Here is a 27,785-nt window from a genome sequence, read left to right as displayed (position 1 = left end):
AATGAAAATGTTTTGTCACTTTTGTCTACAGTTCTCTCTTTTTCGTTGTCTTTCTCACTAATTAGATTTTGCTCTCGATGACAGCTTTCTCATTTGCGCTGCCTGACTTTTTGACTGCGACTTTTGGCACAAACCTCGGGTGGGCAGGCATTATGGGGAATGTGTCTTCATTGGCTTCATTGTTTTTGAATGACAACTCAGAGTCCTTTTTCTACTGAGGTCAGTTTTCACAGCCACAGAAACACAGCAACAATTTAGCAGCTAATAACCATTAGCTATGGTGTCTTGCTAACAATACCGAGCTATATTTATACAACATGGCCACTTTTCTTTATAATTTTATGATGATCTGAGAATTATATTAGCCTACTGAATAAGGTTATTTACTTATGACCAGTACAGATTGGAGATGGAATTCATCAACCCAATTATTTATTGCAGACTTGGTACACAAAGGTATTCAGGAAAAGCACAAATAAACTATAACAAGTCGTATTATGTCGTATTGTATGTTTTAATTGACTTGATGCTCTGATCACTTGTCTCACGTCCTGTCAGGTCTGTCATACTCTGTCCCACTTGACATGAACTTGCAAAGTACTTTGTTGAAAATATATAAGTAAATCAGCATTATTTATGCATTGCATACATTTTTATTCTACAATTAAATATATAAACAAAGATTAACACACTGTTACTTTGTGTCATTGCTTAAAATAATCCACCCACGCCAAACACTCATGGTCAAAGCATAAAATTACTGTTATCTTCAAAGTTGCCTGCGATGACAGGAGGCAAGTGTGACTGTCCAGCCAATCACTGTATCACTCCAGGGACAGCTTCATGCATGCATCTTCATCCTCAGCTGTTCCCTCTGGGGAAACTTGAGACAAGACTGTCAATGTACAGAAATACAAGACGGTACAGAAACCAGAGGCGTGATATTGCTTTACGGTAATCGACGTAGGTCCATGTATAAGAGTTGTTTGTTGCAAACACTGAAATATTTCAGAGGGAACACACGCATTTGATACAAATACAAACCTAAAGCTGAAATAAATGCTAAGGCTATAATACATTCAATATGGTAGCCCTGGGTAAGTTGAACAAATTGGTCCGGGGCAAGTTGAGCCAGTGGTTCAACTTCCATCCATGCATCCAATTTCAACACCGCTTATCCTACAGGGTCATTGGGGGTGTTGGAGTCTATCCCTGCTAACTACGGGTGAAAGGCGGTCCACACCCTGGACTGGTCGCCAGTCCGTCGCAGGGCACTCACACACGAACAACCATCCACAACCACATCCACACCGTCAAATGAGGGGGAACCGATCGCACGCCGCCCCCACACAAGTCAAGCGAATGTACCACGACACTACCAGCGACCTGTGGTTCAATTTACCTATAATATCTATAATATTAGTGTATTTTGGCTCTATAGCAATTTAATAACGTAAGAGTAAGCTCCAACAGAGTTTGCACCATTGTACACCACCCGTCTTGCAGGAATGCAATATTGCAATAATATTAGGTGCAATAATCACTATCTGTATGAAAACTGTGCTCAATCGTCACCAAAATTCATGCGCACATCTATACTCATATACTTCAACCTCTGAAAATGTTAAAATGATCACCCCATTTTGGACTTCATGGTCGTTAAAGCGGAAGTCAATCAAAAATATTTTTTTCAAGAATACGTTCTGTGCAGGCCCACTAGTCTAAACACGGCATTCTGATTAATATTGCGTTTGTGGAATATGAGTTAAGCAGCAAAATCCAGCTGTTTTTAGAAATCTCTGGAGGCAGCCATTTTGTGACTTGCTGTCGATTGAAAATGACAGGTAATGACCAATCACAACTCGCATGTTTTCTGAGCCCTGAGCAACTATGATGTCATTTTTTCGGTGACAAAATGGCCGCCCCTAGATGGCTAAAAACCGATCGATATTACTACTTAACTCATATTGTACATCCGCACTATTAATCGGAATGCCGTATTTCAACTAGTGGCTCTGCATAGAACATATTCTTGAAAAAAAATGTTTGGCTTGACTTCCACTTTAAAACTTATTTAATGCTGAATGATGTTAAACTATCGGCTCTCCTGTACACCATTTTGAATGAAGATGGACTTTGCTGCCGAAGAGTGACGTTGCTCACAAAGAATACGTCACAGCAAATAAATTATTTGATTGCACGGTTCATTTTGAACTGCAGTGCTGCAGGCTTTCCAGGCCACTCCTCCGTCATGTCAGTCCGGCATTTTTTTTCAAGCTGAACCAACCTGTAATCGTCAATCGGTCAGTCCGTCATTTGCATTATTTTAATCACGCTTCTGTCTTTGCATCTGTCAACAAATTTCACCGGTCCGCCAATCCGTCTATCGCCAGTCCCACCTAAAAAACAAAACAAACACCAAAAAAACAAAAACACATCCAACAGATGAAAAATCCTATGTGATAAAAATTGTAAATACATAACGGTGATATAAGAGTGACTGCCCAAAGAGCACGTACAGTACATTTCCCATAGCCTACACTTACTTGCCAATCTATTGAACTGTTAAGTACAGGAGCAGCTTGCTGGTGGCTGTCTGCAGCTGTATTAACTCCTAAAATGCCAAAAAGTTTTACTTTAAAGTTTATACCTGAGCTAGAATCCCGTTCCGCATTGTGGCTAAGGGTGAAATCCAATCCAAGTAGCTGTATTTGGTTTTTTTTTTAATTGCTATACACAAATAAAAGCACTCCTGTGCTCGTGTCGTCTTTTCTCCTCCTCCTTCTTCTTGTTCATTGGTGCATTACAGCTCTTTGGTGCATACCGCCAACTAATGGACAGGTAGCATATATACAGTCAATGGAAGCAACCCTGCTTGTATTCAGCCCCACGAACAAACATACGAGAGAGGAGGAGCATGTTTCTGTCAGTCGTCAGAAAACGGTCCATTGGTACTTACAAAAGTTGTAATTTGCCCGTACATTTCTGTATATAATCTTACACAGTACCTATATATAATCTTACACAGTATTTATCGCTCAGCGGGAGAGATAGGGGAAACGGAACGGATATTTCTATATAGAATCTTACACAGTGTTTATCGCTCAACGGGGGGGAACTTTGCTCGTAAAAGTCGGCTGAAGTTTGCGGTCGGGACAGACGCTGCGGATTAGAGCCGAAATGGGCAAGACGAGATCGGTCTAACAAAACACAAATTTTTAATTTTTTCCTTTTTCCCGTACAAAAATTGTTATACGGCGTACACAATAGGAAATGATCAAAAAACATATAAAATAACGAGTTCACAGGTATGAAAACCCACCTCTGTCAGTGCTTAGTTTGTTATTTTTTTTATTTAAGTTTCTTAAGTTTCCCGTCATTCGTCAGCAAAACAGGCGTCCGTCGGTGACTGATTGGACCGTCCGTTAGTATTGACAGAATGCCCACCTCTGCCAATCATATTTAGCGTTTCTTTTTACTTCCCAAACAATCTGATAGTGGTGGCTGAAATTTTTGTTGGTCTAACGGACAGTCTCATGTTATGAACAGAATGACTACATTTCCACTTTATTCCATTTTAACACCACAACTTGGCATATTCAAATCTTGACTGATTTCATTTATGATTTAAAAATGCCACACACATTTACAGGTGTGTAGGTACCAAACGGCTTTACCTGACCAATATCCCTAAATCAAAGGTTTTCCACATAGTTGGTCATGCACCAAAATTGCCAATATTTCACAAATACCGTCAGGGTATGTAAACCGACGAAAAAAAATTCTGTGTGTATCTCTTGGAAAATGAGGCGTCAAATTTGCAACCAAAGTAGCAGTATTTCCATTGTCCTACTTCTGAATAGCATTTAAACATTTTAAATCATCAGAAAATAGTTGACTATCAAGTGTGGTGACATACAGAGACATTTTGACACAGTGCTGTGTGTGTGGACGTCCAATGTGTGAAACCTGGAGTGTGGAAGATTTGTTTGAATAACAACTAGCATACACACAGACAGTAGATAGGTTTATACTGCATATAGTTTAAAAACAAACCAAATAAAGAAAGGGGCAGATGTTGCGTTCAATACTTTTTATTCATCATTTCCTTTTCAAGCACATTTTCCTGCTACATGTGAACATTTCCAAGAAGGAAAAGGTCGAGTGAGGTCAAAGTGCTGACAAATGGGGGTGAACCCTCAAATGGTCGTCGTAATTAACACGGCGACAAAAACCTCTCTTCTTCCAAAAACAAAGTGTGACATGTATATGGACACCAGCACACGCACACGCGCACACACACACTGCTGCAAAAAAATACAACTCTTGAGAAAGTTCTCATGGCATAAGACCACTGACCTTCCGCCACCACCGCCTAGCGAGCTAAACAAGACTTTTGTGGGCGCCACCTGCACCTCGCACTCAATACGCACAACGGAAGCAGCGAAATTTAACACTGACGAGTTTGCAGCAGAAAAGAGCTCAGAAAAACTAACAAACAAAAAGGCACTTCACCCTCACGTAAATTTCATTTAGCCCTGACGGCGGTCGGTCGTCAGAGACAAATAGCGTAAACACAAATACAGGCCACGTGGTTTCTTCCAAGTTTTCTTGGCAAAAGCTGGCAACAAGGCACAGCATAAACACCTGCTCGCAAACGCAAGCAAAACACGGCGCCATCGCTCACTGATTGCCAACCGAAGACAAATTGTTTTGAGCACCACAAGGCTATTCTGGAAAAGCTAAGATGGCTGCCTGAGCGATAGCGCAAACATCAAGTCTCTCCTAAGCAGAAGCGCGATCCGCCAAAATTGAGAGCCCCTTGCGATAGCTCTCAATGGATTTACCCGCCCAAAATGAAAGTATAGGAAAAAAAAAAACAAGGGGAGGGGGTATCCCTGAGCAACCACTCCTTAGCTTATTTACTTCCTTCATAGGCTAAATGGGACAAAGATCCCTCAGGGGGTGCACGGGGGAATCTGGATGGGTAGGTATGGGGGGGGGACAAGAATGGGAAGAAAAACTAAAACTATTATAAAAATAAACTCCAAACACCCACCAAAATTCTTCTAAACGGGGGATTGCGCTGGCACAGCTTTGTTTAAAGAGTCCAAACAGAAATGACAAGCTGCCTCTCCCGAGCATCGTGATTTTACTCAATCAACTAAAAATTAAAAGCTAACCAAAAAAAAAAAAAAAAGAAAAAAAAGATCCTACTTTTTGGTCCAGAGTGGGAGTGGGCAGCATTCCTATGGTGTGTTAAAAAGCACTAGACAAGGTGCATGTGAGCTAGCCGGGGGCGGGGGGGGTGCTGGGGCGGGCCACCCACGCCCTCGACTCCAGATAAGAGGCGCTGCCGGTTATCTGGCGCAAACACGGGCGGAGGCGGCATCGGGCTGGTAAAGGCAAGCGATTCTGAGAAAAGGCCGAGGCCCACGTTGGGGACAGTTATGCACTGGTGCTGGGGCTGCTTGGGCCGGGGTTCGCTGACCCTTGCGTAATAGGCCAACAAACAGCGGTCGTCGACACTGCTTTACAATGCTAATAATAATAGCATGATGCCATCAAGCACACCTGGTATCTTTACCCCATGACCACACATGGGGTTCAGTGTGGTGGTGGGCACCACGGCCCCTCCCCTCCCCACCCCACTCCACTCCAGAGAAGACAGAGTGAGGATAATTATAGAAGCAGGCTCTGGTTGCAGGGCGAGCGTGGGGACTCGCCACGTGCTTCTGCTTTTAAGGAAGGCCCAAGTAAGCAGCTGGAAGCGACTCTCCTTCTGGCCTGCAACGCCAGAAGACAAAAAAAAAAAGAAAAAAAAAAAAAAAAAAAAATCAACCAGTGTGCTTTGTGGTCACAAATGCACGTTGGCATGATCAGCCGTTTTGATGGCACTCCTTGGATGCATCGACACGCACGATTGCCAGGTCACATGACCAAGATCAACTCACTCTGAGCACATTAGAACAAAAATTATTTTTGACAATACAGGCACTTGTTTTTTTTGTTTTTTTCCCTTTAGTGCACCTGTGAAAGATTTCAAGTCAAAAATTAAAAGAAAATTGACTCCTCGTAACATACCAGAACCACCAACCCATTTTTTTTTCTTTTTACTTTTGGGCTAACACCTTATTACACTTTCCCGTAGATAGCATTTTTAAACATTTTTCCACCCTTTCATATTTTTTTTTTGTTATCGCAGAAAGGAGGGGTGGGGGGGGTAATAAAGAAAAGAAAGAAGAAAAAAATATATGAATTTAAGGCTTCATTGTCATAAACAGCCCTTAATTGTCTTTGAAGTAACATTTTAAGGGGTGGTAGGCATCCAGCAAGAAAGAAAAGTGTGAATAACACTTAAAAATATCACATTGATGCATCGGAAGAGAAGGAACACAAAGGGTTCCAAAAAATTAAAGGCTCCGTTCAGAAAATACCGTGACCTTCTGCTGTCGCATTTTTATTTTGGGCCCCCCGCTCGTCCCGTCAGTTACACGGCAGCCACGTGGGAATGTTCTGGTTGGCCACGTAGTAGTTGCTGAAGTTGTGGTCACGCACGTACGGCGCCGGCTGGTAATAGCAGGTGACGCAGGAGGCGTCGGGTATGGCGTTCTGCTCGGCGAGCACGCGGAAGGCCATGAGCGAGATGAGGTGCAGAGTCTGGCGCCGTTCGTGGCCCATGAGGCACACGGTGCTCTCGTTGACCACGCGGCGCAGGATCATGAGGTAATCGTACTTGCTGGACTCCTCGCCCACAAAGTGGCTGTGGAGGTACGCCTCCACCTTGCGCTGCTGCTCGCCGATGTCGGGGAAGTCGATGAAGAAGCGCGAGCACATGTAGCGCTCCAGGCCCTTGAACTCTTCCTCGCTGGCGGGCCGGAAGTCGCGCACCAGAAGGTTGCAGTACTTGAGCAGCCCGCCGCCGCGGATCTCCTCGGGCCGCTTGGTGGCGATCAGCTTGTCGCGCAGGTGGCCCAGCGCCGCGTCAAAGTCGCCGTACACGCTCTCGCCCTTCACCGCCGGGTGGCGCTCGAGCGACATGGGCGCAGCGGCCGCGTCGCCCGCCGCGTAGAATGCCAACACCGAGTCCAGGACGATCTGGAAGGAGTCGACGCTGAACTCGAACTGCCGGCGGATGCGGTCGACGAACTTGAGCTCCACATTGCGGCCGTTGTTGTTGGACAGTGAGATGAGGCTCCAGCGGTCCTGCTCCGTGTTGACCTTGACCAGCTTCTGCACGTAGGCCTCCCTGAGCGTCGCCGGCGTGATCTTCTCCTTGTTGACGCCCTCTGGCAGGAAGTCCAGCAGGGTGCCCAGCACCACGTCGCGGATGTGTCGGAACTCCGACTCGTGCGGCAGGTCTACCCTGAAGATGACGTCCAGGTCCTTGTAGCTCCAGCCCAGGTCGCGCACCAGCACGTGACTGGCCGTCGAGCCGTTCAGACGCACGTCCTTCACGCAGATGCCGCTCAGCGCCAGGCTGGAGCGCACCCGGGCCACGATGTCTTTCAGACGCACCTCCAGCGTGGGGAAGTTGCCGCGGCCGTGGACGGGCACCACCTCGCTCAGGACCTCGTCCAGGCAACTCACTTGCTCCCACGACAGAACACTGACGGCGGCGCTCGTTGACACGCTGGCGGCCATCTTCTCACGTTTACTTTAGCTGAGGAGGAAGGGGAGAAATGACGGTCACCTGATACCAGTGTTAGAATACTTTACAGGGAATCCTCATTTCACGAACGAGTTCCGTTCCTACACTGGCGACGTAACCTGAATTTCGGCGCATGTCGGATTTCACCGTTCAAGTCGAAATTTACGTCAAAATAAAAACATAAGATGCTGTACTTAGCATTACTGCTGAGAAGTGGACGGAGAAGGATGAGACGAGGGCAAAAAAGTCAAAGATACTGCCGGCGCGCACAAACACGATCGAGACACACAGCCGCAAGGAATACTGACCTTTGTAGTACAGGAAGTGCTTGTATGCGGAAGTGCGGACCCAAGCAGAGGTAAACAGAGACGCAGCACAAAAGCACACTTTTGGAGCGAGGAGCAAACCGGCTGCTTCATTCATGTGGTGAGTGACATGAATATCAATTGTTTTATTGACGATTGAAAGTAACAAGCGGAAATGACGTCCATTTGAGTCACGATGCCATGTGTCGCCGTACACAGCGGGTTATTCAAATGCCGGAGCAACTCTGTCCGCTCAATCATGTATACAGGATACCGGTATTCAGAATGTTTCAAAAATCGGAATTTTGATTTTAACCCGAATATTGACTGCATGTAGTCACTATGGCGCTGGGGTCAAAATGGAGGAGGAGGCACGGGCGTCGTAAAATCGAAACGTCGTAATACGAGGACTGACTGTAATTACTTTTTATCTCGTTTTGACTTTTGTTTTTAAAATTTAGTTGGTTATAATTGGTTCTTACAATTGTTGGGTTTTTTTCCGTTTTCTAAACCGCTCATCCTCATTAGGGTTGCAGGCGTGTTGGAGCCTATCCCGGGAGTCATCAGGCGGGGTACACCCTGCACTGGTTGTCAGCCAATCGCAGGGCACACAGACAAACAACCATTCACAAAGAATTGGGCTGTTTTGGACAAAACAACGCAAGGAGGTGGGTCAAATCGACCCAATTAGTAGACTGGTCCAGATTTGGACCAATTGGTCCAGGTTTGGACCAATTGGTCCAGGTTTGGACCAATTGGTCCAGGTTTGGACCAATTGGTCCAGGTTTGGACCAATCTACTAATTGGGTCGATTTGACCCACCTCCTTGCGTTGTTTTGTCCAAAACAGCCCAATTCTTTGTGAATGGTTGTTTGTCTGTTCAGGTTTGGACCAATTGGTCCAGATTTGTTTTGTTTTCCCATGTCATCATGTTTTAATCGTCTGAACATGTGTCCCTTATTATCTGGCAGTCCCTTATTACAGTACACTTATTTGGATAACGCAATTGCTATAAAACACAAGCTGCAAACATCTTCATGTTCTCTTACCTTTTCTGGGAATTTCTGAAGTCAAAGAAGTGGTTTTACTTTTGTTTTGTCCAAACCTTTCTTTAGAATGTTAGTTATAAAATGTTACTTGCACTTACCACACAACCTCCTTATATTAATACTTGTTTTTGATGTTGAAAAAGGGTCTGAACTAGTTAACGCAGAGAGTGTGTCGTCACGCAGTATTCGACCCGCAAAATGTAAGCTTTTTTTCTTCTCATTTACAGTTTTAGCATTTGATTTTATATTGCACCTGTATCTATGGCTTTAAGTTTTCATAAACACATTTACTCTTTTACTGTAATTATGACTTTACGACTATCAAAGATTAGCATATAGGACAGTGTTTCCGAACCTTTATTGTGCAAAGACATATTTTAACTTCAAATGATCACTAAACATGCAAATGTATCATTTTCATAGAGTTTGAATAATGTGAGTAACTGTTAAGACATAAGTCATTGAATTTCATTTTGAAAATCAAATAATTTTACTGAGAAGTATAAATAACCATTGGCAGGTCTTCAAAATGTAATAACCGTTTCTCATGGGAAAAACAAATCTAAAGGGGGTCTTCAATCCTGTTCCTCAAGGGCCGCGGTCCTATCTGTTTTCCATCCCTCCCTGCCGCAACACACCTGATTCAAATAATCAGATAATCAGCAAGGTCTGCAGAAGCCGGATAACGATCCTGATCATTTGAATCAGGTGTGTGTTGCAGCAGGGAGAGACGGAAAACAGGCAGGACGCCGGCCCTCGAGGAACAGGATTGAAGTGAAGACCCCTGATGTAAAGTAATATGTTTCATCCTTTTAATGCCAACATGTGTTTACCGTTATGTATCCCAAATGAAATTTCATGCTTTGCAACATGTTCTCTGGAGATGCTAGTTCCATTTTGGAAATTTCTCCTTTTGTTTTAACGTGCCTTTTCCACGAAAACTAATGCAAATGCAGCTTAGTGTTTTTGGGTTATTCATAAACGCTGCATCTTTGTTACTCAAACCAATTGTACAGTTTGTGACACTAAATTACATTTGTTTTGTTTTTTTAATACACACATACACGTCACTTTACCTTTAGTAATATGAAAATGATGATCTCATCTCAGTTTCCTCGCAAACTTACTAAGTGTGAAACATGGGCCTGTTTCATTGGAACACAAAGCTAATATACTTGTACAAAGACACAACTTGTTGTGTTAAATGAATTGGGAAATTGTGAGACTGAATAATTGTACATTCTGCCTTCTACTAGAAGACCATTTAATTGTTCTGCTTGTCAATGTATGGCATTGCTGGTATACATAGATGTGTCCAGGTACATTATTTGTAGTAAACCTCTGCAAAAATCGGATTAAATTGATTACATTTTCCACGACACACCTAATGACTTCTAACAGCACACTTGTGTCATGAAACAGTGGTTTGAAATCAATCGTCTAGAGCAGGGGTCGGCAACCCGCGGGTCTGGAGCCGCATTCTGCCCTTTCATTCTTATGTTGCGGCTCTGCGTGGCTAAATGTTACGTGTCCGATTGAAGTGTATGTCATTTGGCTCAAAAACATGACTCATATCATCTTAAGTGAAAGTTTTTAACATCTTTCTTTAGATCTTGTGCAATTTCGGTGATCAGCATTCGCCTTTTTCAGAGGCGTTGTTCAGCACTTCACCTCTCAGCAGGCAGTGGGCGTTCCCGGAAAGCCCAGCGACACCAAAACTGCACAATATCTGAACAAAGTATTTCATGTGTGTGTTCGTTTGTTTGATTGATTGCAGTTGTAAATTGTAAGATTGTGATCTCGAAATAAAATAAAATTATAAATCATATATGTTCGCTCTGGGCCAAAAACCTCAGAAGTCCAAATGTGGCCAAATTCATTTTTTTTCACAAACCGATTCTAATGGTCCGTCCCTACTTCATCTTTAAATTGTATGCAATTCTAGCCAATTTAAAAGGAGTGAAATAGCAAATACTCAAATAAAGCCGATTTCACTGTGGGCGACAACGACGTGTCTGAATGCGGAAGCCGTGTGGCGTAATTTACAGTGTAGTGTTTTCCTTTTTTTTTTAAAGACAATAACGAGTGAAAACAGTAAGGTTCGCTGGATTACGCCGTCTTATTTGTTTAATATGGATCGATGAGATACTTCATTGCAAACAATCCCCCCCCCACCCACAATCGTGTGTCATGAGGTAAGTCTCCATTTCATTTAAATTTGAACTTTAAATGAAGATTTATTGTATTGGGCAGGTGTGTTTACTGGTGTGACGTTTTTAAAGGCTGGAGGCACGATGGGTGCTTCACTTGAGCGCGGACTCTGAAGTACTCTGATGTCACCGGCTTGGTTTTTGTACTCTTTTAATCAAGCATTAAATTACCGATTGAATGCATTTTGTAGGTTGTATTCTGTGGATGTGAGAGAGCAATAGCAATATAAGGTATAATACAACTTGAACGAAGCGGTGCCTGGGAACTCAAACAAGCTGGCGTTTTTTGGACCGCCTGTAAAGTTGTGATTTTGTCACTACAAGGATTCCACCTGACCGCGACGAATAGGCTAACATCTTCATTTCAGATGTCAAAAAGTGTTTGCGGCTCCCAGTGTTTTCTTCTCCATGGAAACCTGGTCGAAATGGCTCTTTGAGTGTTAAAGGTTGCCGACCCCTGGACTAGGGCTGTTTCACGCTTTTTGGAGCCAACGCACCCATATATTACATTAGAAAAATATTAGGACATCAACAAACAAAAATAATTCTCATCTCAATCTAAGCGCAAACTGATTTACTCTGTGAAACGTGGGCCTGTTTAATTAAACTCAAAACTGATACACTTGCAGGAAGCTATGACTTAGTTGGATGAAACCATTTTTGACCTATGATCAAACTTAAAGCGGAAGTCAACCCACACATCTTTTTTTCAAGAATATGTTCCCAGCAGGCCCACTAGTTGAAACACGGTATTCTGATTAATTTTGCGTTTGTGGAATAAGAGTTAATCCATTCGTTTTTAGCCATCTCTGGGGGCGGAGATTTTGTCTTCTGTCGACTCAAAATGACATCACAACTGCTCACAACGACCAATCACAGCTGACTTGGTTGTTGTGAGCAGTTGTGATGTCATTTTCAGCTGACAGAAGACAATATGGCCGCCCCCATAGATGGCTAAAAACAAGTGCATTTTGATGCTTAAATTATATTCCACAAACGTAAAATTAATCAGAATGCCGTGTTTCAACTAGTGGGCCTGCTGGGAAGATATTCTTGAAAAAAAGATGTTTGGGATGACTTCCGCTTTAAGTACGACACTGAATCTGAACACCAACTTTTGCATTTTTAATTACTCTTTTGAATGTCTAGAATTATTCATAGAAATTATTTGCTACCCTATAAAATGCTCAGCCTGACTTTAAATGGTGATAGACGTTTCACTTAGCATTTAGCATGACCCACTGGGTGCCATTAAAAGTCTGTATAGTGTACCTAATAAAATTATCTCCGAGTGTCAGCAGCCATTTTCCTCGAGTATCAATCAAAAAAAAAATTGAGATGCGTTTGAAGGGAGCCAATGAGATTAGTGTTAATCCCAAGTGTAAATAGGGTTTGGCAATGTTTGATTTCACTCGTGTGTGACAGCATCCCACGCGTACACACACAGTGCGTGAGGCTTCCAGAATAGCTCACGCGCTCGGTCCATTATGCCACTTTTCCAGAGTCTTCCTTAAAAACACACGTTCTCGCACACGCACGCGCAAAACCGCATCCAAAATTAACCAGCCGGGCTCCAGTGAAAATAAATTACATTCGAAATCGTAAAAGGCTTTGAAAATCAACAAACAAACAAAACACACACACACAAAAAAAGAGTTAAAAACGCCATGTCGGTGACGTCAACTATGCGAGTAGCAGGTAAGCTAGTTATTGAGTAAGTTAGCGAATTAGTTGGCAAGTGTGCTCGCCCATATGGCAACACTCGGCACCGGACATTTAACACAGCTGTTTAACATCAGTCCACGAGACAGCGGAATAAAACGTTACATTCGCGTTAAGCACTCCAAACATACGTTTTTAATCGAGAGTCATTTTGGTATTAATTTAACCCAACTAAATGGAACTAAAGACAAGAGACGGGAGAAATACGTACGTTTCCAAAACAGTTCCCCGCAGTCATTCAGAGTATGTGGGGAGGTGTAAAAAGAGGCAGAAGATATTACATTTCCTTCGTGCATACGCAGAAGCCAGCATTAGTCCACGCAGGCTTGTGACACCGACACGCTTCCAGCACAGAAAAGTTCGCTTTTTAAGCGTCCTCCCAGCAGTTGGAAGTGCAGCGGTTTTATACAACCGTGGCACGACAGAGAGGAGTAGATGAACATCCGCGCCATGACAGACTCCCACGCCGGCCTACTTGTTCTGTGTGTGTCTGTTTTTTTGTTTTGTTTTTTCCTGAAATTGAAAAAATAACATGAAGAAGCTATTAGATGAAATAACATATGCATGAGATTTATCTAAACGTAATTTTAGCTCTATGTTTGTTTGTATCAATGCGCCATAAGAACACGCTGATTGGTCGTCCGTGTATTGCGTTGCCAGGCGACCGGAGCAGACGTTCCAACTTTAACTTCGAGCTGGGACTTCTCTCAGAGAAATCTCACATAATCTCTGGTTTATTTAATATTTAGTTTTATTATAAAGGGAAACGTTTATCGAGGATTGAGATTAAACATTCCTTAAAATGGAGACGTTGATGCGCGCGCACGTTTGTTCAGGAACGTGCAGAGTTTAGTTTTTAACCCGTGTTGTGCCACTCATTATACACTGCCCATTCAAGCACTATCTGCCAAGCCGTCTAAATATGGCACAAAGTTAAGGGTAACGTGCTAGGACAAATTGTGACTGGGAAAAAAATGCAGGCGGTATTCCTGAAAAGAACCAAGGGAAGCAAACGGAACTGGAGACGACTGCAGTTGCTAATGGGCAAAACGTACCGTTTTAAATTCTTCACCTCCTACACTCATGGTGAGGAGTTGCTCCCCCCCAAAAAAACTGACCATGGTGGGGACGATCATAACTCACAAGGCTGAGAAAAACACATCTGATAGACTGGTTTAACATGTATCTAGGAATATTGGTAACATGTCAAGTGCCGTTTTGGGAAAATTTCCTTGAAATTAAAATACACATGCTCATTTTTCATCAGGAACACAACATGTGTTAATTTTTGTGTCTAAAAAAAATGAAATGGCTTCAAAACAAATGTTCTTGATAACTTTGACCCAAAGTACCCTATAGTAATAAGTGTCATCTGATTATGCATTTTAGAATTATAAACAATTGGGTTATGGTTTCAACCCAGGGTTAGGATTTCAAATTCGGGTTTCAAAATTAGGTTTTAAACCAGAGTCAGGATTCAGGCCATGTAAGGGTTTCAAACTACGGTTACGGTTTAAAATTATTTTAAGACAGGGTCAGAATTTTTAAATTAAGGTTTAAAGCTATACGGTTAAAAATATGGTTTCAAACCAGTGTTAGTGTTTCAAATTAAGGTTTCCAGCCAGCGTTAAATTTGAAACTAGTGAAATTAGGATTTCGAGACAGGATTAGCGTTGTAAATTAAGGTTTGAAGACAGATTTAGGGTTTCAAACAAGGGCTATAATCTTCAAATTAGGGTTTTGAGACAGGATTAGGGTTTGGGTTAGTTTTCTTTATTTTGTAAATATCCATCGGATAAGATATATAGTAATATGATAAAACAGATTGAACAAAATGAAAGAAAAAGTGCATTCGAGTTGTTGGCTGTGGTTGAAAATATTTAATCATTCATATTTGTGTGATGTTAAAATGTTCCCGGCGGCCGTTATTCATGTTGGCATGTTGTGGTCTGATCGTGTGGTAAAGATACTCAAGTAACTACAGTCTCTGTTGTTGTGTAGTGTGTGTACGTCAATACGAGTCACACTGAAAGAACATCCACCTCTCCGTAACGGTAACATGAAACTAGCAACGGAAGTGTGTGTGCATGTGTGTGTGAGGGGATGGTCCCAAAAATGGGGTTCTACATCACTCGTCGTGAGTCAGCAGAAGAGGAAGCTAACGGCAGCATGGGAAATCCCTTCCTACGTATAGTGAAGGTCGATTGTCATATAACGTTGTGCTAATGCAATAAAAACACTCAGTGGCCATTTCTACCACTTCAACGCAAACAAAAAATAAACCACATTTAGTTGACATTAAGTTTGATGTCCGTTTTTTTTTTTGTAGGCTAAATACTGGTCTTTTTTTTATTTTTATTTTTTAATATGTAGCTATGAATCTTAATGTTTCTTAAAGAGACACTTGGATGAGCTTAACATTGGCACTTATATAAAAGGTTTGCAGGTAAAAATGACATCAGTACTAAAATGCTACCCTCAAAAGACTCTGTAGTGATTTAAGGGCTTTTTTTGTTATTAAATTTACGACAAATTTCCCCGCCCCATTTTGGGGCTGGGCTTGTTATTTTTTTGGTCACAGCGGTCTACGTCACGGGAGGGAGCCAAGCGTGGTAATATTGCTCGCTTTGTCAGTTCTGTTGTCTAAAACGGTGACCGATTGTCACCAAAATGCAAATGCACATTACTACTCTTGTCCACTTCAACCTGTGAAAGTATAAAAGTGTTCTGTACAATAGTTTGGATTTATTGACCTAAAACGTGATCTCATCATGATCACCTCTGCAAAATCAAAAATACTGTGGCGATCGCTTCTCCACTTACACAGGCTGAAGCGGACAAGAGCATGAAAGCGCACACAAACCCCGATTAATTTATATTTCTGACATTTAGCGACGCTAAACTCTGTCAACTCTCGGGAGGCAGACGGTGACTGGCAGTGGGCAAGCAATCAGGCACATGGATCTTTATCCCCACCATCTCTTTAACGAGGAAGTCAACCCCCCAAATTATTTGCAATAATATGTCCTATGCACCTTCTCTAGTCTAAATTCTGCATTAATATTGCGTCTGTGTAAGATGAAGCAGCAACATTAACCCGTTTTAGCCATCTCAAGGCGCAGCCATTTTATCACTTGCTGTCGACTGAAAATGACATCACAGTTGCTCAGGCCTCTGCTAACAAACAATCACAGCTCATCTGTTTTCTGAAGCTGAGCCATGATTGTTCGTCAGCAGAGCCCTGAGCAACTGTGATGTCATTTTCAGCCGACAGCAAGTGGCAAAATGGCCACCCACTGAGATGGACAAAAACAGGTGGATTTTGCTGCTTAATTCATATAACACAAAAACAATATTGATGGGAATATCAAATTAGACGAGTGGGTCTATATAGAATACATTATTGTAAATAATTTTGGGGGGTTAACTTCCCCTGTTAAAAGTGTTAAAAGATTGCCTGCCCATTTCATGAAGGTTTATCATTGGCCACGGTTTGAGACTGGAATAGATTCATTCTAATTTCCATTATTTCCAATGGGACTTATGAATTGGAAATGCAAAATGAAAGGTCACGTTGTTGTGCCGCTTGCGTGTTTGTTCCGATGTAGCAGAACCAACCTCCATTAACGCATTAAACACACATGCACACACACACACACTCAAATGTCCACATGCAAACACAAAGTAATCCATTAATGCACTGCGATCTTATCTGTTCTCAGTGACTGAGTCAGGCCACAAACAGCTCACAACTTCCTGTGACATCACTTCCTCCGTGTTCATCCTTTATCACAGTAGGTTTCTTGTAACTGGTGCTCCATGCTCTCGACACTACAATGTTAACATGAACTTGATAAAAATAAAATACTAAGTCTGTAAACATCATCATCATAATTAAAGTGGTATTTTGGTGCATGTGGTTTGTGTGTCAACATGTCTGCCAAGTATCGTGTTGCTATGTGAAAACAGCTTCCGGCGCAGCTTTCCAGAGGTTCACAAGTGGGGCAATATACGGGGGTTCTCATACGGGACCACAACAGTTGGATTCAAGGTTGGCTTTTTACTGCCGGGAGTTTAGTAGGACAGATGCGAGCGTGGACATAGCAATGAAAAGACACTGTGGGAAAGTCCGCATGGTAACACACCTGTTGGCAGACCCCACGTCATAGACAAGTTTGCATTCTCAATGCTGATTGGTGGGCGCAGCTGCTGGGTGATGCCCACATTTAGGGAAGTTTCTGGAAGCCTGTTTGCATTCTATCAGAGACATAGTGTTACCTCTGAAACCACACACACTGAAATTGACTTTGAATTGAAAAAACAATCATCTTTTTTTTTTAATATATATCACTTTTTTAATCTTGATATACCCGTGCAGTCAACAATTTGAGTGACAATTTGTTAATGTTGACCCCTCAATGCCCAAAAAGGTAAGTATTGTACATGAAAGACATTTATTGTACTTGTTTTGAAAAGATAAATGCTGAGCATATTCAGTTTTGTTGATTTTTTGTTACCTGAAGGGCAGAGTGTCTTCAAAGATTTATTTTTTTTTTTGCTGTATTGTGTATACATTTTGTAGTTTAAGGAGTCCTCACCTATTCACGGTTCCCAGGTCAATAATTGATCTATATGCAATTTTTTGTCTGTCGATCTTATTTTCAGCTGTCCATGGAATCTGTATTTTTTTAGCTCTTTCTGTAACCCTGGCTAATAGGAAAGTAGTAATTGGTGTCAAGGGAGTATGTTAAAGCAATGCATCTCAACTCTTCTACTGTCTTTGAATGTCAGGGAGGAGCTAAGTTTAGCCTGGGTTGTTAGCGGATGTAACAGAGTTACTCTTTTTTGCTATTCGTGGCCAGGTTCAGTCCTTAACTCTTGAATGGGAGTTAATGTAAATGCAAACGAGAACGTTTTAGCGTTTTGTGGCTAACATGCTGTTTTTAGCTCTTCGAGTGAGCATGTCACTTATGCTTGCCAGCGCAAGCGCTGAACATAAGACAGAATGTGAAAGGAGTAGTGTATTTACAGAAGTAAAATCCTAATTAACAATAACATGTTAAACAGTCTGAAAGAACGTAATTTAGCTAAGTGTATTTGTCGTTGCAAGACAAGTTTAAAAGCAAACATCACAGATTCACCAAAACCAACATTCACACCGACAAAACAACTCAATTTCATCGTCACTTGTAGCAACAACTTTATTGAATTTGTGTCCGACTTTGCAATATATTTACACATAGCTTTTCTTTGTAGTTAAGTAAAAATACAAATAGAGAACATCATCACTCATTGGCTGGCACGCTGCGGCCACTTGGTTGACAGAATTCTGAAAGTGATGCACATGGGACTTAAGTGACGCAATGAAAATCAACGCATACGCATTTTATCTGGGCCAAACTGATGCACTTCCTCCAAATGAACAAATAATGGATTTTTCTTTATACTTTAAATAATAATAATTTAACAAAATAAACGAACAAAAAAACCCTCAAATTTACATTTGCACACAAGGATCCCAATAATGCATGGCGTAGCTGTCTTAACAGAAACTATATTTCTCTGTTTGTATTTGTTTTCCTCTTCGGCTGAAAAGCAATTTGCCATTTTCTGTGTTAAAAAAAAAAAAAAAAAAAGCTTAGAACATCTGGCGATAAATGCTTTTCATTGAAAAGCGACAATGTGTGGCCGTTTCTTAATGTTTTATTTTTACAAAGAGTCACAAGACGGCTCAATTCAGTTTGCATTAAAAAGTCACATTCAGAAAATGCCATTCGCATTTTAATTGTAACAACGTCGTCATTTCAGTCCTGCGACAATCCGTTTCACTTCACAGTTCTAAACTTTTAGCCCCCCGCAAAAAAGGAATCACAATGTCTGACAGTGAAAGAGCATGGGAACTGGACAACTGTGACACGTTAGATGATAAGGCTTAATGAAGAAATCAAAATAATTCAAACACTAAAAAAAAAAATAAATCAAGTCGTGGTTAAGCGCAATTAAGGACTCATCTACATACAACCATCACTGAGTTTGATTGAAACTCAATAAGAGCTGCAACTAACGATTATTTTAATAATCGATTAATATGTACGTTTTTGTTGATTGTTCAATGAATTAGATTTTAAAAAAGGTTTTACTTTTAACCCTATTTAAAAAAAGGACATTATTTTAACTTAACTGCAAAAAATGCACGAATTAAGATTCAGTTATTGCTTTGGTCCATAACATGCCAGAAATTAGGTACAATGTTGAACATTGTTTTCCAAAATAAGGGCAGATGTTTCCAAAAGTTTTATCTTGACTCAATTCAAAGATAAGTGTGCGTTCAAGAACGACTACAGAAATCAGAATATTTAGTGTTGAGAGGCTAAAATTCTGATCATGTGGATCATTTTATATTAAACGATTAATCAAATATCAATACATTTGATTATCGATTACCTTTTGATTAATCGTTGCACTTCTAAATTCAGTCATGCACACTAGACAAATCCACAGTCCCATTTTTTCCTGATCGATTTTCAAATTCATCTTCAAGAAAGGTTTTGTCAAGGGAACGTTCAAGTAACTAAAGAAATTACAATTTCTTGACAAATGAATGAAACTGATAAAATATGATATTGTAATTGTCTTCAGTTATTTGATTATTTTGTTTGCGGCTTGCTGTAGTTTCAGACAGAAATGGGAAATCCAGGTCCAAAAAGTAAAAACTCTCTCGCAGTTTGGCTTTGGGCACTGGTGCTTCTACTCAACCGGCAGGTAAATGAGCTTGTTTACCTGCCGGTTGAGTAGATGTCCCATTTCTGCTTTCAGCCATCACTAACTGCATATTAGACAATCGCAAAATCTGATTCGCTGAAGTTGTCAGCTTTCACAGATTTTTTTGGTTTACTGTGACAAGGTTAGAAAAAAAATGACTCACCGCAAGTAACGTTCTTGGCGCAAAAGAAATGAATGCTGTGAGAGGAAGTCAGGAACAATGGATATCAGCTCGTGAATGAGCCAGCGTAATGATTTAACAAAACATTCAGGAAAAGATGGAAAACCAGACCACAGGACCTCAAATTAGATTTACTTCATTTCAGAACGTTAATGATAGCATAAAGTTGTTGGATAAAAAGGCAGGAGGTGACAAAATGAAGGCAGCGGCCAAAGAGTCAGCTGATTGCGCGACTGATTCCGCTCATCCTCGACATCAGTTTTGCGGAAGTTGAAACAACGGATGAAGCAGACGGCAGATGGGAAAAGGAGATAAAAAAAAAAAGACTGGGGGAAACAAAAAAAAAGCAGCATCCACTCATAGCGTAGCAGCAGAGCTTTTTTTCTTCATTTGGGGGGGCTGTGATATTTTTAGCTGGACTGATGATGAAGCCAGTCCGACTGTTGCTCTGTTGTCCGCTCTGAAGGATCCACACCTGCCCAAAAAAAGAAGACGGCTGCCAAAATTGGCATGAAACAAGAGTTTCCATTCAACTGGTGTGTCCCCGTTAAAGAGAGAAAGATAAAGAGTTTTTGGCCAAACAAACACCAACGATTGCAACAAAAACTAAATGGTCCACTCTGGAGCACCAGAGTTTTCAGGGAGTTCAAAAGCTCCGATATGGTCCACGTCTGAAGAACCTGATAAGTCAGTCCAGTGTTTGTTGTCGGGCGGGCGGGCGGGCGGGCAGGCAGGCAGGCAGCCCCGTTCACTGCTGTGCCGGCTCGCTTCCCGGCAAGGTGATGTTGCCCAGGTGGAGCACAGGAAGCGGATGAGCCTCTGTGTTGAAGACCCAACTTTCCAATGGCATGAGGTCGTCGCTGGAGAACAGCAGGTATAAATACCTGGCCGACACGAAAAACAAAACAAAAAATACCAAAACGCCGGAGTTAGGAGCGTCATCCAATAGAATTGCCAATGGCAACGGACCTTGCTATGTTTGTAAATAATCCTAAATAGTAAATAATAGACACCAGGGTACAGAGCAGTTGCCTATCATCAGCTTTATGGAAGTCATTTGCTCACAGGTGTTTGAAAATGTTTGAGTAATTGAGCAAAACATAACAGCTAGCAGAGCATGCGATCAATTTCACCCTCAAACGAGCGAGGCTGTGCCATTCATCCGAGCAACAGAAAGGAATCTACAACCCCTTTCACGGTGGCCATCTTTTATCTAGGATCCCGTTTTTTTGCGTGAAAGGAGTTTAAAATCGACCTGGAAATTTGCCAGAGGGACGCCACCTATTTGTAAGGGACAGAAAAAAGCAGGGATTGGGGCTGTTACATTTTTTATTTAGTCATAGACATGGGCAGGGATCACATTCTAAAATGTATCATTTTGGAATATTTGAGTGAATAAATTGTTTACATTGAAAAGAATCAATTTTTATTTTTTAAAGGACATATACAATAATACATTACTAAATGTATACCAGAAAACAGAAAAACTGGATGAAGAATTTTAGGGGGATTTTGCGTGGATTCTTTTTATCCTGTTTGTGCTGTTTTGGTGCCTTTTCAGGAAATGGTTTCTGACAACTGTTCAAACGGACATCGGCCTGCTGCTTTTGCGTGCACTCAACAGTCTTCGCACTTACTTGAGCGTCTCGGCCAGAAAGAAGCTCTGCTGCACGTCGTCGTAGGTCGGGTTGGAAGAGTAGACGTCCTTCACGCCGGAGAAGCCGCCGCTCACCCTGCAGTACTTGTCGATGGCCTATAGTGGGTGGTAGAGGCGTTTGGTCCGTTAGAATGAAAACAAAAAATACATTTATGGGCTCTCTTACACGGTTTAGTTCAAATTAAATGGACCACTAGTTTTGCTGTGAGTTAAATGTTGAATTGCCGGTGAAGGGCATCGCAACGTCACTTTTTAATTCCATTTGAAATGAAATTTAAGACCAACTTCATAATGTTCTCAATGACCCATGCTGTCCAAAGTCACCTAGAAGAGTCCCAACTAAAACCACACCACTGTTTCGTCGGTTCCGTTATCCTGATTTCGCGTCGTTATCACGAGAATGAGTCGGTAAATCGTGTCTTAAGGATTGTTCATTTATTTTGAGATTTACAATGATAAAATCCTTCTTATCATGCGTTGACATTTTTAAAGACTTTTGACAGAGTGATATTAAAGCGGAAGTCAACCCAAACATATTTTTTTCAAGAATATGTTCCCAGCAGGCCCACTAGTTGAAACATGGCATTCTGATGAATCATTAATTGATTAATCTGATTAAGCCCGATTGCTGCTACGCGATTGGTCAAGGAGTGGGTCCCCTGACCTATTTCAACAGCCCGCCGCTTTTCCAGCCTTTCCACCACCAGGAAATGTCACCAAGTTGCTTGGTTGTCTATGATCTTGTAAAGTGCTTTTTAGTAGCAACCAGATAGTTTGTGCTTTGTGAAGACTTTGGAGTTTCTTGAAATTAGAACATATTACAATATAATATCAAACAATATTTATTCAAGCAGAGCAGTAGAAGGAGGGAGAAGCCCTTTTTGGTTTAACCCTTTTTTCTGTTTTTCCTTTGTAAGGGGGGGCAGGTCAGCTATTTGCCATTTATTTACCTCCTCTTTATGTTTAGGGAAGTTAGGGTTAAATTAGTGTTGTTTTGTTTATTATGTTGGCCTTTTCTCACACTGAAGACAATAAAACTGCTCCTTATGAACTTAATTGACCGATGCCACTGGCCTTTCTGGAGTGGGAAGACTGGGGAAGCAGCTATGCAGGTTGTGTCCAAGGTTCCTTTAGACTGGTACATAACGCCCCTAAATTTTCTACTTACTCGTCTAAAATTTCAGGTTAGGGACCTGCTGTGTTCCAAGTAAAAAAAAAAAAAGTAGGTTTGGAGCCCTGTAATCCAAGATTTCCATGTAATTGCGAAATACCGGAATAAAGTGCTTGGGTGATCGTGTACACTGTTCAATGCAAACTGTATAAATAAAGTTGGATTGTATTGCCTAAGTCTGGATGGAACCGCGTAAAAACAGAAAGTATCCATTAGGGAACGATCGATCGGGCACCGATCATGATCGGCCGATTTTCATGAAAAATTGTTTTATCTTATCTTATCTTTTATCGGATTATATTTGATCGAATATTCCAACCACTGCAGTTGGTGTGAACATAGCATTGTGTGCTGTGTGCGTGAGTTTGCGTCTTGTAATACTGTATATGCTAGGCCTGCACGATATGTCGTTTGAACATCGCGATTGCGATGTGCGCATGCGCGATAGTCACATCGTAGGATGTGCAATGTTTTAACTTTTTTTTTTTTCTTAGAACACGCAAACCTTTGTTTTGCTTCAAGCTACTCCGTGCTCTTACACAGCCTGTCTCCCTCACCCCCTCCCTCCTGCCAATCAGTCACCGGCCCCTCCCCCCTCCACTCTCACAGCCGCTGCTGTCTGCTCAGACGACATGGAGGAGGAGGAGACGACGGCAGAAGCGGCAGTGGATTTAGTCCCCAAAAGAAAGTCAACATCCGAAATATGTAAGCGTTTCGGCTATAAAAAGGAAGATTCAGAACAAAAAAACATCCTTTGCCAACAGTGTCTCACACTGTTGCTGCAATCGCCATCACAAGCCCCTGTATGACCAGTTCAAACTAAGAAGTGGGACTTCTTGTGTGTGTACACTCGTATGTTGTGAAGGATACCAAAAATAGATGTACTGTATATCATTCCAAATTTTAGCACACCTCCGTTAGGGTACCAAGCATAGTGGTAGGGTACCAAAGGGGCATAGTGAAACACAGTGTTGCGTGTTGTTTAGTGGACAAAGAATCGTCACTTCCAGTTTGGTGAGAAGTCAAAAAACAAACAACAGCTTGTCTTCTTCTAGTAATAACAAACGATGTCCTTCATGTTTGTTTAACTCATGCACTCAAAACAATACAGTGGTACCTCTACTTACGAAATTAATTAGTTCTGGAAGAAATTTCTTAAGTAGAACATTTTGGAAGTAGAGACGCGTTTTCCATGTAAATGCCCTAATCCGTTCCAAGCCCCCCAATATTGAGACATAAAGCATAAAAATGCATGAAAACATGTAACAAATACATGTTACAATTAGATTATTGCACAATAAATGAGAGTTGTGCATAATGTAAAAAAACATAGAATAAAGATTAAAAAATTATGGTCGTTTACCTTTTAATTGCTGTCCTCATTGCCTTTTGCCCTCTTTGGTTCATGTTCTCTCTCAGAAGTGGGTTTTGCCTGGCGTTTTGTGAAGAACTGATTTAATAACGTGGCGACTGTCGATACATTACGGTCATATTCTTTGGCGAGATCAACCAAAAGCATCCCCCTTTCATACTTTTCTATTATCTCTTACCTTGTTTGTATGGACAAAAAAAAAAAAAATCGATTTTGTCCCTTTTTTCTTTTCCTCGTTTCTAATTCAATGTAAAAGTATCGGAACACCTCATGGCCCGAGGGGCGAATGACGAGGACGCTGCATAGACATATCTATCACATATCTATCTATCTGTCTATCTGCACACATAGACACATGCGGTAGAGGTCCCTCTTAGCCAATGGGGTGCCAGGAAGATGCTAGGCTAACCAATTGCAGAGCAGCTATGAGTATGTTGCGTTCAGGAAACTCCGGAGCTGCTAGCAGCAGCCCATACTGCGAGTATCAGCGCATACTTTTACCTTTCGTATCCTGAAATTTCTTTCGTAACAAGAGGCAATATTTTCCTGTCGAGGCGTTTCGTAACTTGAAAATTTCGTATGAAGACACGTTCGTAAGTAGGTACCACTGTACTTATTTAGTGGGCTTAAGTATCATTATCCCACCGCATTGTTTTGTAAAATGTTGAAGGTACCTGTGCTGCTTCCCAGCCCCACTGGCGGTACTTGGGGTCATGGGTGAACCTCCACATGTACCAGTAGGTTTCGATGACCTCGGGCCGCAGGATGTAGTACTTCTCGTTCTGACGAACAGCCACCGCCTCTAGGCCGCTATCGAACTTGAAGGCCTCGGGTCCCAGCTTCACCACTGGAGGGGGAAAGATCATTTTCTTAATTTTGATTGTCATTGTCAAATTGGAGCAAACATTTCCTATTGTCAGAAATAATATGTAGAGTGCAACCGAAAGGACAATTTGGAGGTGAAAAACTTGATTTAAAAATCATAAAACATTAGTGGTTAAAACATTGTCTCATTGGACCATAGTAACTATTGTCTTTTGTTTCAGGGTAATTTATAGGAGCAGAAAGAAGAATTTGCTGAGGTGGGGTGGGGGCAAGTACTTTTTAGAGATACTGGAAATTTTGGGACCAACTATAACTTAAAGTACGTTTTTTTTTGTTTTTTTTAATGTAACCTTTATTTACCCTGGTAAGGCAATTGAGAACATTTGGTATGTCGACCTGGAAAAGTATGTTTAATTGGTGTATTTTTTTAACAAATTATTAAGTGGTTTGGTTTAAACATATTTTTACTCCTGTATGGAGTAAATTCTCCCAGGATTTTGAAACTACTAGACCTACCTGCACGGTTGTGCTCTGATAATTGCATAATCACCTAAAATGATTATTACTAAAAAATATAGAAATAAACTACTCAAGTGGAACCTGTAGGTGAACAGGATAAATCGAGTGGAAGTAGAAAACATAAGAGAGTGAGACTACTCATTGAGTTGCAGCTACTTCTAAAAGGGTTAGACTGGGAACCAAAACTTTATCATGAGGTTTGTGGAAGGCATTTTCTCACAAGTAAGAATAAAATTAGGGACGTCCCCATCACATTTTTTTGCACCTGATTCCAACTCAAGATATCTGCTTAAAATGAGCCCTAATCTGATATCTCGAGAAAAAAAAGCATTTCATTTGATAAAGCACAGTGAGTTACAATTGTGCATGTTACAGTGACTTATAATAAACATACTTTTTAGGAATAAAACCACTGCTTTGCTTTTGATGAACACTTGGTTTTATTTTATGTCAGTCATGTTTGTAATCAGAGAGCCAAGTATTTTTAAGTGGTATTTGGTACCTCTGTATTGGCATCACTAACCTGTCCTATCGTAAGACTCGTGGCAGGTGTGGGCGATCTCCGCGCCCAGCTGCAGCCAGTGGCCCGCCTTGTCGTCGGGTGAGCCGTCTGCGCCCAGCGCGAACATGCCGCCGGCAAAGCACGCCAGATGGCCCATCTTCCTCTCAAGGTGGCCATTCTTCCACTCACCAATGAATGTCAGACCACCGTTGGACTTGCGGATCAGGTGTCGCTCGATTGCCTGGAGGAGGGCAGGCATTTTGTATTTATGTTTGCATATCATTCTGAGAAGAGTTGACTCATGTAGCTAAATCAGGGCACCAACGTATCGGAAACAGATGTCGGAATGATGAAGTGCCGTTGTGCACCAATATCGTTCAACACAACTGTACATAATGATCATTTCTTCCCTAAATTTTAACCCATCAATATTGCTCCCCCTTCAACATCTTTGTGTTGGCACACGCTCTCATAACGTGACACACACAAAATTCATAATGAAGCTTCTCATTTTGCATAAATTTTGGTTGTTTTTATGGGAGGGGGATAGAGCGAGGCCATGTAACTCAAGTTATTAAATTTGACTATTATTTTACTGTGACTTGGAAGTTTGCAAGAAATGTTCATATTTAACAGGTTTATTTAGCTTTGTTTTTTTTTCTACATTTACAATACACGAAACGACCATGATGACACCTAATGTGTTATGTTACAGCCTCATTCCAAAAAAAATGTTTTTTCCCCAAAATTCTACACTCAACACTGCATGATGACAATGTGAAAAAAGTGTTTTTGAAATTCTTGCCAATTTATTAAATAATGAAAAATTATTAAATCACAAGTACATAAGTATTCATAGCCATTGACATGAAGCTCAAAATTAAGGTCAGGCCCATATTGTTTCCACTGGACATCCTTGTGAGGCTCCTGCAGCTGAATTGGAGTAAACTTAAATTCAGTTGACTGGGCATGATTTGGAAAGACACACACCTCTGCATAGAAGGTCCCACAAGTGTGCATGTCAGAGCACAAACCGAGCATGAAGTCAAAGGAATTGTCTGTAGACCTCGAGACAGGATTGTCTTGAGGCACAAATGTGGGGAAGGGTACAGATTTTTTTTGGCTGCTTTGAAGGTTCCAAGGAGCACAGTGGCCTCCATCATCCATAAATGGAAAGAGTTCCGAACCACCGGGACTCTTCATAGAGCTGGCCGCCGGTCGATATTGAGCCACCAATCGGTGAGGAAAGGCCTTAGTCAGGGAGAGGACCACCCTGTCAGAGCTCCCTCCAGTGGTCCTCTGTGGAGATGAGAGGCTTCCAGAAGGACAACCATCTATGCATCACTCCACCAATCGGGCCTGTGTAGTAAGGTGGCCAGACGGAAGCCACTCCTTCATAAAAGGCACATGACAGCCCGCCAGGAATGTGCCAAAGGGGACATGAAGGGCTCCCAGACCATGAGAAAGGCGGTCTGATGTGACGGAAAAGGATCTTTGGCATGTATGTCGAAACCAGTCTGACCAATACCATTCCTACAGTGAAGCATGATGACAGCGGCATCATGAAATGAGGATGACTTTCAGTGGTAGGAACTGGGAAGCTAGTAACGAATGAGGGAAAAATGAATGTAGCCATGTACAGAGAGATCCTGGATGAAAACATGCTCCAGGGTACTCAGGACCTGCCTGGCCAGGTTTTACTTTCAAGAGGACAACTTTGCCAAATCTGTGAATATATTTGAGTGGCCCAGCCAGAGCGCGGACTTGAGTCCAATCGAACATCTCTGAAGAGAAAATAAAATGGCAAAATCAAAGGTAGATGTGCCAAACTTGTAATATCATATTAAAAAAAAAAGATG

The 27,785-nt window shown here is 41.6% G+C and overlaps 2 protein-coding genes across 2 annotated transcripts in view; both read right to left on the bottom strand.

The window, feature by feature from the left end:
- Nucleotides 1-4,078: 4,078 nt before the first annotated feature.
- On the bottom strand, nucleotides 4,079-13,334 carry tent5c (terminal nucleotidyltransferase 5C). The gene is made up of 2 exons (XM_086052165.1): nucleotides 13,149-13,334; nucleotides 4,079-7,663 (listed from the first exon to the last, which is right to left on the bottom strand). Exon 2 carries the CDS (start codon nucleotides 7,642-7,644, stop codon nucleotides 6,487-6,489), a length of 1,158 nt encoding a protein of 385 aa, XP_085908291.1. The 5' UTR covers nucleotides 7,645-7,663; nucleotides 13,149-13,334; the 3' UTR covers nucleotides 4,079-6,486.
- Nucleotides 13,335-18,120: 4,786 nt separating this feature from the next.
- The window catches only part of man1a2 (mannosidase, alpha, class 1A, member 2), a 43,528-nt gene continuing 33,863 nt past the window's right edge, over nucleotides 18,121-27,785 (bottom strand). Inside the window, exons 11-14 of the mRNA XM_086052151.1 lie at nucleotides 25,948-26,167; nucleotides 24,755-24,927; nucleotides 21,518-21,633; nucleotides 18,121-20,764 (exon numbers count right to left, since the gene is read on the bottom strand). Coding sequence (XP_085908277.1) covers nucleotides 20,629-20,764; nucleotides 21,518-21,633; nucleotides 24,755-24,927; nucleotides 25,948-26,167 — 645 coding nt within the window. The 3' untranslated portion in view covers nucleotides 18,121-20,628. The remainder of the gene's footprint in view (nucleotides 20,765-21,517; nucleotides 21,634-24,754; nucleotides 24,928-25,947; nucleotides 26,168-27,785) is intronic.

This window comes from Filicampus tigris, chromosome 14, assembly GCF_054856515.1.
Source record: "Filicampus tigris isolate MCC_2025a chromosome 14, RoL_Ftig_1.0, whole genome shotgun sequence".
Lineage (NCBI taxonomy): Eukaryota > Metazoa > Chordata > Actinopteri > Syngnathiformes > Syngnathidae > Filicampus > Filicampus tigris.
This window is presented reverse-complemented; position numbering and strand designations above follow the sequence as displayed.

What these genes read in the sequence shown, in the direction of transcription:
- tent5c (XM_086052165.1), bottom strand. Translation starts at nt 7,644, where the DNA reads ATGGCCGCCAGCGTGTCAACGAGCGCCGCCGTCAGTGTTCTGTCGTGG.